We start from the raw sequence: 12,458 nt of genomic DNA, 5'->3' as shown, positions 1-12,458 counted from the left end.
TCAGTCCCCGTGACAAAGGTCAGCAACAGAAATAGAGAGAGAAAATCTCCATAGTGAGGTTCTAACCATTCTAAACTCTTTCTGAACTGAAATAAACTTTGGCTTTAGATTCATTTAAACGACAGGCAGGCCAACAATTTACATTTTAAAAACAAAAAAGTGAACCGCTATTGAGAAATATGTTTTTGTTTATCAGCCGCCAATATATTTATTAATTGCCATTTGAATCATTTACAGAAAAGTAAAATGGATGCAAATAACACTGTAGTAACAGAATTTATCCTTCTGGGATTTTCCAAGTTAGGGGAAAGCCAATTTTTTCTTTTTCCCCTATTCCTTTTAATGTATGTTGTTACAGTGGGTGGAAATATGTGTATAATCATTACATATAACTTAAATCCAAATCTCCATTCTCCAATGTACTTTTTTCTTGGAAATTTCTCATTTTTGGAAATACTTTACGTGACAAGTACTGTTCCAAACCTGTTACCTAACTTGTTATCAGATCAAAAACGTATCTCTTTTTATGGCTGCGCCACTCAGATGTACTGTACCTTGACTTTCGGAGGAACAGAGTGTTATTTGTTGGCAGCCATGGCATACGATCGATATAACGCCATTTGCCGACCTTTGTTATATCCCGTTATTATGAACAGAGAAACTTGCATTAAGCACATTGTTGGATCATGGTCCATTGGGGCAGTAAATGCATTAATACACACAACCCTTACGTTTTCTTTGCCATTTTGCAAATCTAATCAGATTAACCATTTCTTCTGTGACGTTCCACCATTGCTACAACTGTCATGTCGAAATACCTGGATCAACGAATGCACAATATTTGGTGTTGTCAGTTGTGTTGTCATCGCCTCATTTATATTAACAATGTTCTCCTACTTACAGATCATCTCAACAATTCTACAAATGCATTCAAGTTCTGGGAGGAGGAAGACCTTTTCAACCTGCTTCTCTCACTTGATAGTTGTTACAATATTTTATGGGTCTGGAATTTTTATGTATTTTAGACCCAAATCAAGTTATGGGATGGATCAAGAGCAAGTAGTATCTTTAATGTATACAGTGATTGCACCTCTTTTAAACCCTTTTATCTACACTCTTAGAAACAGAGAAGTAAAATTAGGAATTAAAAAGATATTGCACCTTTAAAAAAAAAATATTGGTTTCTATTGTATCTAATTATTAAAGTGTATTTTTTATTTTATTATATTGTTATTTAAAGTAGATGTAAACTTGCGAACTTGTGAACTCCTCTGCTATAAAACCACATAGAATGAGGAAGAATAATATGCACCTCATGTTTAAGTATCTAACACATATGATAGTTACCCTGAAAATGTGACCAGTTGGGGTGACTGAAGAACTGGATTTTATTGGAACACCAACTGGAGATGTCTAGTAATATTGCTACATACTTTTGTATTAAAATAGTTACTATTACTTGTCTACAAGTACTTGTTAGTTATTATTAAAACAAAATTTCATCCTCTGCATTAATTTTGAATTAAATTTTTTTTCGTTTCAAAGTTTTTATTGAGTTTTGACATTAGGTAGGTTACATAATACAGTAAACAATACAGAAGTACAGGTAACTCAGGAACACAGAGACATTGTCTGTTATCAAGTGGGTCTCAATTGAGGTCATAAGTGCTCCGGGTTCTTCAAGCCGGGAGTAGATCCCGCTGAAAGAGGGTTGTCCGAATAAGGGAATCCGGAAGGCAGTGTGCCAGGTGGCAAGGGGCAAAGAGGAAAGAAAAAGAAAAGAAGGGGGGGAGGAGGAGTGGGAGGGAGGGGGGCACTGGGTCTGACTGGAATGAGCTTTTTTATTTTGGTTGCCTAGAGGGCTATTAGGTTACCAGGGTAGGGAGCACAATGAATAAGGGCTACACGCAAGTGCCTCTAGGTCAACCCAGAGTGGATTATTGGGGGATTGGAAAAATCTGACTATAGAGGCAATGTGTTCCGCCAGGTAATATTTGTGGAAGTGGGGGAGGCCCAGGCCACCGTCTCGTTTATGTGTATGTAGAGTGAATCTGGACACCCTGGGACGTCCTGTGCTCCAGACGAATGAGACTACCTGGGCCTGGAACCGCTCGAGTTCCTTTCGGGGTATCGGTATGGGCAGAGTGCGAAAGAGGTATAGCAGTTTAGGGAGGATGGTCATTTTGACCGTGTTAATTTTGCCCATCCAGGAGAGTCTTTGTCGCGTCCAGGAGGACAGGAGGTCCCGTAGGGTTTTAAAAATTGGGGGGTAGTTAGTAGAGTATAAAGTGTCGTAAGTGCGGGAAATGTTAACTCCCAGGTATTTTATGTGGGAGGTGTGCCATTTGAAGTGGAAGTTGTGACTTAGGGCAGTAACTTGTTGTGTTGTTAAGGAGATATTGAGTGCGCAGGATTTATCATCGTTAACCGTTAAGTTTGAGACTTGGGCAAAGGAGTGTAGAAGCGATAGCAGGTTGGGAAGGGATACAATGGGCTGGGAGAGGGTGAGCAAGATATAGTCTGTGAACATATGAAGTTTGTAGTCAGTATTTCCCCGGACAATACCATGGATGTTGGGATTAGTGCGGATTAGATGTGCTAGGGGCTCGATGGCCAGGAGGAAAAGGAGGGGTGAGAGAGGGCAACCCTGACAAGTGCCACCCAGGATAGGGAATGCTGGTGAGTCTATATCAGACATTACTTAGATACAAATTAAAAATAAAATAAAAGACATTCTTATTTGTTTATCTACACAGCCGAATATACACTCCATTTTCAACTTATACATGATGTGATTGATGTTCTCAGAAAAGTTAACTGCAATCCGGAACTAAAACCAATGAACCGGAAAGCAAATGGGATGCATACTTGAGTACTTAAGAGCAAACCTCCCAGCCCATAACCCATGTCCTGACGAAGCCCCGTAATATGGGAGGGGCGAAAGGCGTCGACAGATGGTGATCAGACGCTACATGGCTGTCAGGTGGGGGGCTAGGGTGTCTGAGTACTTTTTGTAGTATAAAGCCGAAAATCCGTCCGGGCCAGGCATTTTGGAGGTTTTGAGGGATTTGAGAATTACATTTTTTTAAATCTTTTAATTCTATAACTTTGTTTCTAAAAGGTTCTGTATATAATTTGTGAGGTCTTTAAAGCTAAACTTCAGGCAGATATTGACGACACAAGTGAATGCAGTTTTGTATTCTGTAAGAAGACATCATTCAAGAAGAACTCCAGGAGTTTTTTTATTAACCCTGGCAGTGGGGCTACGCTCCCTCTGCCAGGGTTAACTGCTCATTTGTATCTAGGTACCAAAAATACAAAGATATACTCACTCAAAGCTCTGAGTTGGCTTCTTCTTAGACCAGTCCTTCCAACATCTCTCCCCCACCTCTGCAGCAGTCTAAGGTCCCGTAAATCATTAATGTCCATACACATTGTATAGATGTGAGGATGCTGAGGAAGATTGCAATCCTGTAGGGAGGGGTAGACAGGCCGGAGGGAGCACCATGACAGTTGACTGGCTTGGAGCTTCGGGTGAGTATATCTTTGTTATTCTAGCACCTAGGGTTAATTAAAAAAATCCCTGGAGTTACTCTTTAAATGTATTTTTTAACACAAGCAAAGTACTTAGCTGAACTTGCAGAGTTGCAGAGATTTGCACCATTGGAAGAGAAGTGTGAGTGTGTGACAATAAAGGGAAGTGATAGGAGACCGAAAAAAAGAGCACTTCACTTTAAATGAGTATGGAAGGGATATCATATCTGTCTCATCTGTTGTATTGTCAACGGCACCCGCACCTTCACATTTCTTGTCCTGGTGTCAGCCAGGGAAAGGAAATGAGGGTAAATCTCTTCAACAAGGACACAGTCAACAATAAGAAACTTGACATAAGTTCTAAGTCTTACCTACTTTATTGAAAACTACAAAAAATGGTTAATAGCTGAGAAGGTCAGTCTCATTGCTGAAACAAAAGTATGAGTTATAGCATAGGAAAGTTACATTTTTGTATTACAGATGTAGCGGGGAAAAAATGAAATCCCGCAATACCGTTAAAGGACTACGGCAGAAGAGGTAATGATACTGAAATTCATCCATACATTTGTTTGTACTTGTCTGCCCTCTGCTGGGCAAATACTTCCTCAAAAAACGTTACACTTTCTCAGTTTGACTTTTTTGAGTTACTTATTTCCCAAATTCCCTGCATGAGAGTTAAGTATATTTCCAATGATCAATAATGATAACATAAATAATCGTTTACATAAAGCAGCACAAAGATTCAGCATTGGATAAAGCAGATGTAAACCCGACTGTAGATGTAAACTTTTCTTCAAGAATCATTTTCAATATTTTTAAATCTACAGGTTTATTAAAGTACTACCTGGTGATCCTGCCATGAAACTCCTTATTCAGGCACTTCTTGTTATCCTGAGTCCCAGACAGATGTTTGTATTGTTCTTTCATACATTACTATACAGAATCATTTAAAGAAACCATGACCACAAAAGTTCTATTAGCGGATGAAACTTTTTCTAGCACATTATAAAAAGTATTTTTTTTTCAATTTTAAATGTATAAGTATTTGCATATGTAGAAGTATACTTATATAGAGTATACATTGAAGGGAATTTATCAGAACTGGAGCAGACAAAATATGGTGCAGCTGTGCTCGGCAACCAATCAGCACCTCTCTCTCATTTTCAAATCTTATCTGAACAAACTGAGGAGAGAAGCTGATTGGCTGCCATGCACAGCTGCTCCAGATTTTGTCTGCTCCTGTTTTGATAAACTTCCCCCATTATGTTTAGTAACCCATGAGGTTGTAGTGGCAGTACTACATGTACAGTATATACATTTTATATTCCACTGAATTTTGCATAAACTATACAGAAACTTTTCTTTGTATTGTTCTTTCATACAGCACTATACCATAGAACATTATTTAAAGAAACGAATGTTCATGACCACAAATGTTCTAATTGTGGATTAAACTTTTTTTAGCACATGGGCATTACAAAAAGTAAATTTTTTCCTGACTGAGGACCACATTAACACTTGGAACTTTGTTAGTTCGGAGATGCGAGAAAAAATTTCCAACCTGCACCCTCAATTGTTTTAACTACGATCAAAAAAAAATTTCGTTTTGTCCCCATAAACTATTATAACATCAAATGAATGTTTAAAAAGTGATTTTTTAATGAAGTTCTAACTGTGTATGGCTAGCTTAAGGCTAGGGATTTATAGAGTCAACACAAAGCAGTTGCCTAGTGCAGACTTGGTGCTGGTTCACACTTCAATAAGTAGAAAGATAAAGCAGAAATAAAAGTTAAAAATAAAAATAAAAAATGGGGAGAAGTGGGCACAGGAACATTCATTTAACATTATATGTATATACTGAGCGGAAATTATAAAAACTGGAGCAGACAAAATCTGGAGCAGTTGCCCATAGCCACCAATCAGATTCTCTCTTTAGTTTGTTCAGTTAGGATTTGAAAATGAAAGAGAGAAGCTGATTGGTCACCATGCACAGCTGCTCCAGATTTTGTCTGCTCTATATTGCCGTAACGAAAATTCGTATTCAAACCCATTCGGATGCATTAAACTGAAAAACACATTTGATTGGCCAGAAAAGTCACACGTCCGATTCAGTTTAGTGTTTGAGTGAAATTTGGACAGGATCTGAAATTTGGAAAACGGAAATTCGGATTTGGACACATTCGGATGCATTGGGATTCGGAAATTTGGATGTGTGCCTGAATGTCCGAATTTAGGAAAATTCGTCCGAATTTTGATTTGGAACGAAACGAATCGCACATGTCTACTAGTTATGAGATGGCACAAGATTACCTAATCGTGTTAATGTATACTATGCTTGCACCCTTATTAACCTCCCTGGCGGTATTCCCGAGTGTGGCTCGGGGTTAATTTTCAGTACCAAGAGCAGTAACCCCGAGCCACATTTGGGACTGCGCAAAAGTGCCACTTACCTTGTCCCTGCGAGCCTGCGGTGTCCTCTGCTGTGTTCGCCCGGCCGATGCCGGCATTCGGCTTTCAGTTTAGTTTTCGTGCCTCACAGCAGGGGCGGAGCCGGCGGGAAATTCAAAAGTGCAAACATGACATTTACATAGAATACACAGGATACAATGTAATCGGCTATAATATCGCTTTGGCATGCTAAAATCCTGCATAATCATACCGCCAGGGAGGTTAAACCCCTTTATCTACACTCTTAGAAACAATAAAGTAAAATCAGGAATCAAAAAGATATTTAATCAGAAAACAAGATACTAATTGTCTGTAATGTATCTAACAACTAAAGCGATATTTTAAATGTGTAAAGCTTTGTTCACATGGGCTTCAGCTTGTATAAGAGCAGTGTGCACAGCAGGATTTTGCAAAGCAAGCAGGCTGCAAGCAGCTTTTTGGAGCCTTTAAAGCAACAAACAACTCAAGCATGGGGAGGTTAAACACCGATTTACAAGTTTATATACTGCTTAATAAACTTTACATCATTCTTTTTTATCATGAGAATCTAGATTCCAAAATTGCAGGAAACCAGATTGGGAGCATGTCCAAAAATGAATAATATTTACAGTAAACATCATAATGTGTGACAGCCTCTCAAGATGTTTCCCTTTTGTTCAAATTTTCCTTCAATTTAAAATTTAAATTCTCAAAAAATGGATACTATAAACTCTCTTGATATAAAAAAATTTTGAAATATTTTTTAATATCACATGATTATAAAAAGGTAATTTTCTTTAAAAAAAACATATTATTAGAAAAACATAATTATTCCACATGCAATTATTGGTGTCATATCCAATGTCAAAAACATGTTTTTTTGTAAAAACATAGTGGATAAAAACATAGTGTTTTGTAAAACATAGTGGATAACTGAATTGAATAGCCGAACAGTGTTCGGCTCACTTCACTTCAGCTCGGTCATTCACTCGGCTGCCCTCGGCAGCTTCGTGAATAGACCCCTATGTTTTACAAAAAAACTGTAATTATGCTATGGAACTGATATGACACCAATAATTGCATGTGGAATAATTATGTTTTTCTAATAATATGTTTTTTAACCAGTTGACATCTGCATTCGCCTATATGTCAAACACCCAGTAACGGGTGTGTTTAATCGTCGGGTCTTTTCTGCCCGTGCGTGCCCGCTAGGGGGCGCACGCGAGCAGAAAATAATTGCCGTCTGGAGACGGCAACCCGCAAATGCAGCAGTGCCGTCCGCACGTTTTTTTACTACGGTCGGACGGCAAGAGGTTAAAGAAAATTACCTTTTTATAATCATGTGATGTTAATAAATATTTCTATGTTTTTTTATATCAAGAGAGTTTATAGTATTTAAAAGCCCCTTTTCGGTACTAGCATACCCTAAGGTGGAAAATATTCAACACAGTTAACAATTGCTATTTGGGGTGTGAAATCTTGCTCTCTTACTTCCTCTGTTTAATACACACCCACTAAAATGTATCTATCTTTCACTTTCAGTGACAATGACCACCAGGACAAATAGAAAAGGTAAATCTTCCAAACAGGCACACAGACAGCAATGAAAAACCTGACGGGTGTTTTAATCTACACTTTGGCTTCAGTAGCACTTTAGGAACACAGGAGCATGACCTCAGACCAGCAGGAGTTCAAGAGTTATATTGCAAAGTATCAGCAGAAAAAAGTAGTGCATGTCTGGAACAGACTTTCAGTGGAGGTAGTGAGTATTTTAACTGTAAGGCTGGGTTCACACTATAAGCGCGTTTTATGCACGTTTTTTCAGCTCGTTTTTAGCACGTTTTTTTAGCACGTTTTTCAGTTCAGTGAAATGCGCGTAAGACGCTCGTTTTTATACCTCCCTGACGGTATGATTTTTAATTTTTTTCTCCTTTTTTCTCTATCTTTTTTTCGGGGTTTTTCTTTTAACTTTCAAACTTCCTGCCGGTTCCGCCCCCCTGCGACGCGGACGCTCGCAAGGGACGGAACCCGGAAGATGGCAGCGGCCGGAGGACACAGCGGGGATCGCGGACAAGGTAAGACCTACTCTGTATTCCCGAGTGTGACACTGGGTTACCGCTTTGTTATCCTCGAGCCACACTCGGGAATACCAATGGATACGCGTGGAAATATGCCCAGCAAAGTATTTTTTTATTTTCCTACATTTTGGCCTAAACACTTACAGTCATCATGTCTCCAAACAGCTCCAACTCTCTCAGCTCAGCTTCCCTGAACTTCCTGCCAGTACAAAATCACAAGGGACAGAGCAGTCTCCTGCAGGGACGTGTGGTTAGGGGAGGCAGGTGAGGCAGAGCCTCAACTAGAATTATGGAGTAAAAAGCTGTCAGCTTCATGTTTGAAGCTGACAGCTTTTTCTCCCCACTGTGTCAAGGAGCCTCAGCGGTGAGGAGCAAGTGAGAGACAGGGAGGCTCCTCCCTGTTTCCATCCTTCTTCCTTCACGTTAGCTTGGGGACGGGTTGGGGTGGGGCTTCGTCCAGTGGTGGCGGAGCTACGGCCATCAGGAGGTGGAGCGTCGGTCGACAGGGCAGGGCTTCAGCCGGCGGGGGTGGAGCTGGGGAATGCCTCACCTCGAGCAAGAGGTACCGCACGTCAGTGGTCTCCAGCAGCTATCAATTAACTTGGAAAATTGAGTATAGGGGAGAAGGGAGCAGGTGACTGTCTTGCCTTGCTGTATCAGTTTATTTTGAGAAACACAGCTATACTGAGTATACTGAGCCTAGGGTGACGGGAGGACGCTAGTTTGTGTCCTCCTGTTACCCTAAGGAGAACTTTGGGGAAAAGCCTTAACCCCATAGTTCTCCTTTAAGATGAAGAAAACAATTCTGTCTGGAATTTTTATTAAACAAAGTTAACAGAGTGAAACATTACCAGCACAAAAACAAGTCTGGACTCATCTGCAACAATACAAATAAAGTATGTGCCCCCAGTTTCTTTGCTGATATATAATTAGTAATTAGCCTTCTGTGCATATTTGTACCTTAGAGGATAACATTGTGTCTCTCTCAGGCAATTATGTCCCAACACATCAGTATTTATTTAGCATCAAATGCTTTAAGCAATCACTCTTTCTTAGCATAACAACCCTTTGCCTAGATGACATTGTATGCATCATATATGAATGATGGCTGTCAGACAGTTAGTGAAGGATAAGAAGGTAAGGCATCTTTCTAATACCCACTCATCTTAGGGTTGCCACCTTTTCTTCAATATTATTATTATTATTACTTCTATTATTATTTTTAATATTATTTATATATAACCAATGTGTTCTTTTGTGTTGTATAGTAAGCAGGCAAGCACATAACAATCCCAATATTGGAGAAATATAGAAAATGTGAAGGCAAAAGTATGTCAAGTCCATTTCCCCCCTATAAACACCAGTAATGTTTGCAGTGTTAGTTTCGAGCTGCTGTAAACTGTCTTGGGTACATTTGATGCAGAGGTTTCAGCACAATACAAAAATGTATGGTGCAAATTACTTTAACACATCACAGTATGTTATAAACCTGTGATACCATAAAAAGTATTTTCTCAGAACTAAAAAGGTCTTGGCCACTTACTGACCCTTAGGCCCCATTCACACTTGTGCATTGTGACGCTGGTTGCTCAAAGGCACGAATTAGCACTCATTGCCACAACATTTGGCAACATACCTGATTCATATGCAGTGCATTGTGATCCCATTCATTATGAATGACAACCCACTGTATAGTAATAGAGGACAACACACCACAGGGCACCACAACACATATACAGTGCACTGTGTTGAGCTATGTTGTTAAAAAAGAGGTGTGTTGGCAGCCCATTTATAATAAATGGGCTGTCTTAATTCAATGTATATTAACATTAGCATAAAGAGAATGCTTAAGTATGATTGGGCCCTTAGAGTATATGTGGATCCTAACACTTTTTTAATTTGTTCCCTTAAAGTTGTATTTATCTCTCAAACCTTTTCTCAATAATTAATCCAGATCAAACAAATATACGTTGCCCAGAAAAATATTTCTTTATATTTTTTTCCCCAAACACTTACAGTCATCAAACAGCTCCTACACTCTCATCTCGGCTTCCCTAAACTTCCTGTCCAGTACAAGATCACAAGAGAAAGAGCAAACTCCAGCAGCTGTCTGTATACTAGCTTGGAGAAGGGAGTTGAAGGGAGCAGGGGAGTGTTTTGCCTTGCTGTGTCTGTGTGCTAGTGGAGACACACACAGCTTACTCCATAGGACCCTGCAAGGGAAAGGAACCACCCTAAAACAGGATATCAGGACGAGTGCTTAGGGGACCAGCTGCTTTTGCAGGAAACAAAAAATGTAAACATTGAGGAGCAGCGTCTATTGTAAGTTATTTCATCAGCAATTGAAATAGCTTTAAAAAGTTGACTTTAATGTTTATTTAATTATTTAAATATGCCATTTAAGTTGTCAGTTATGTCTGTTTAATAACTGCAAAAAATACCTGTTGATGCTGCAAAGAAACCAGCCAGTTTCTGAATTGCCGTTAGAACTGAAATCTCAAACATCATTATCAGCCCTGGCTGAGTTTTGTGTGTGTCCATCCATGTTATGGGGATAAGGAGAGGGGGTTCTGTATTCCTAACACACTTCCTGCTCTAGGGTGGCAAAGCTGCTCCTTCATAGGTACAGTACAGTATGTGAGCATTGCCGCCCTAGAATAGGAAAAGTGTTACTGGCAGGACAACCAGAAGAAGGCTGAAAAGGGAAAGCTAATCAGTGGCGGAACTACCGCCGGTGCAGGCGGTGCGGGCGCCCGGGGCCTCAGGCTCTCGGGGGGCCCAGCAAGTTGCCGGCCGCCGGATCGTTATCCATTCTTGCACCAGGGCCCTTTGTTCCTTAGCTCCGCCACTGAAGCTAATGCAACTGCCAGCTCTAAGGGCTGACAATCTGCAATATATTACACTTTTGTTCTTGGGTTTAAATATGCTTTAACCTGAGTGCAACCCCTAAACCTAACCTTAAAGGAGAACTATGGGGTAAGGGCTTTTCCCAATAGTTCTCCTTAGGGTAACGGGAGGACACAAACTAGCGTCCTCCCGTCACCCAAAGCTCAGTATACCGCGAGCTACAGCTTGCGGTATACTGAGATGCCGCAGCCGGAATGCATCCCGATAATTAGGTCTGGATCCACCCAGCTGCATGAGGGACAGCTGGCTCTGCCTATCTAGAGGCAAAGCCAGCTGTACCCGCCCCTTCCCCCGTTCGTTACGCCAGTCAGCGCTGGAGGATCGGACAGGGGAAGGTGGAATTCAGTCCCTCCCCTGTCACGGCTCTCTGCGGGGATAGATCGAGAAGTGAGCGAGCGTCGATATGTGTTCGCTCACTTCCCGAACTACTGAGCCGACCTGTGACAGTTTCATTGTCACAGGTCGACTAGAACTATGAGGCTGAGTGAAAATCGTTCTCCTTTAATGTGCAACTGAAGCCAAAACCTTTTATTTTAGTTTTGGATCAAGTGGAGTGGGATTAGAACACCTGCCAGGTTTTTATTGTGGTCAATGTCCCTGTTAGGGAGATTTACCTTCTCTATGTCCTTGTGACCATTATCACTGAAGGTGAAAGAACATTCCAAATTATGGGTTGTCACCAGAACAGGAAAAGAGGTGAAATCTTCCAATCGGGAACATTAGTCCGAATGACCTTGCTGACCACCAGCACGTATAGTCAATGTTACCTTTAAAGGAGAATTATGAGGTGAGTGATTTTCACTCATCCTCATAGTTAGAGCTGACATGTGACATTGAAACTGTCACACGTCGACTCTATAGATCAGGAAGTGAGCGAACACATACCGTCTCTCGCTCACTTCCCGATCACCTCCCTGCAGAGATGGGTGACTGTCAGTCACTGCTCCCCGCAGGGATTCCCCCCTTCCCTCTCCTCCAGCGCTGACTGGAGGAACAGACAGGGGAGGGGGCGGGCTCTGCCTCTAGATAGGCAGAGCCCACTGTCAATCAGCCAGCTGGGTGGATCTCGACAGTATTGTCGGGATCCGTCCCGGCTGCGGCGCCCTCAATATATAGCGCGCTCTAGCCCACTATATACTGAGCTTTGGGTCATGGGAGGAGATTAGTATATGTCCTCCCGTGACCCTAAAGAGAACTATGGGATAAAAAGGTTACCCCATAGTTCTCCTTTAAAATTATTCCTCATCTTTAAGCTCAGAACTCCAATAGTAAACCTCAAGCTAATTTAATTATCTTGTGTTGATAAATGCTTCATTAGCCCACTGATAAATGCTCCTAAAGTGATACTACAAGAGATAAAACTCTAACACTGAGAATCTCATCTCACGGGATGTAAGATTTGGTGCATATTTATACAATTCTTTGGCTGTAATCAAATGATCTGAAAAAGCTGAAAAGCAAAACAACTCCCCCAGCAATTCAGCTGTCAAATTCTCAATAGGAGAACATTCC

At 40.8% G+C, this 12,458-nt stretch overlaps 1 protein-coding gene across 1 annotated transcript; it reads left to right on the top strand.

Annotated features, from left to right (window-relative positions):
* Positions 1-246: 246 nt before the first annotated feature.
* On the top strand, positions 247-1,167 carry LOC108783916 (olfactory receptor 5V1-like). Its single transcript, XM_018552626.1, has one exon. It carries the CDS (start codon positions 247-249, stop codon positions 1,165-1,167), a length of 921 nt encoding a protein of 306 aa, XP_018408128.1.
* The last annotated feature ends 11,291 nt before the right edge of the window (positions 1,168-12,458 follow it).

The sequence above is a fragment of the Nanorana parkeri genome, unplaced genomic scaffold, assembly GCF_000935625.1.
Source record: "Nanorana parkeri isolate BGI_ZX_2015 unplaced genomic scaffold, ASM93562v1 scaffold94, whole genome shotgun sequence".
Lineage (NCBI taxonomy): Eukaryota > Metazoa > Chordata > Amphibia > Anura > Dicroglossidae > Nanorana > Nanorana parkeri.
This window is presented reverse-complemented; position numbering and strand designations above follow the sequence as displayed.

Coding starts and splice junctions, on each gene's coding strand:
- LOC108783916 (XM_018552626.1), top strand. CDS start 247: ATGGATGCAAATAACACTGTAGTAACAGAATTTATCCTTCTGGGATTT.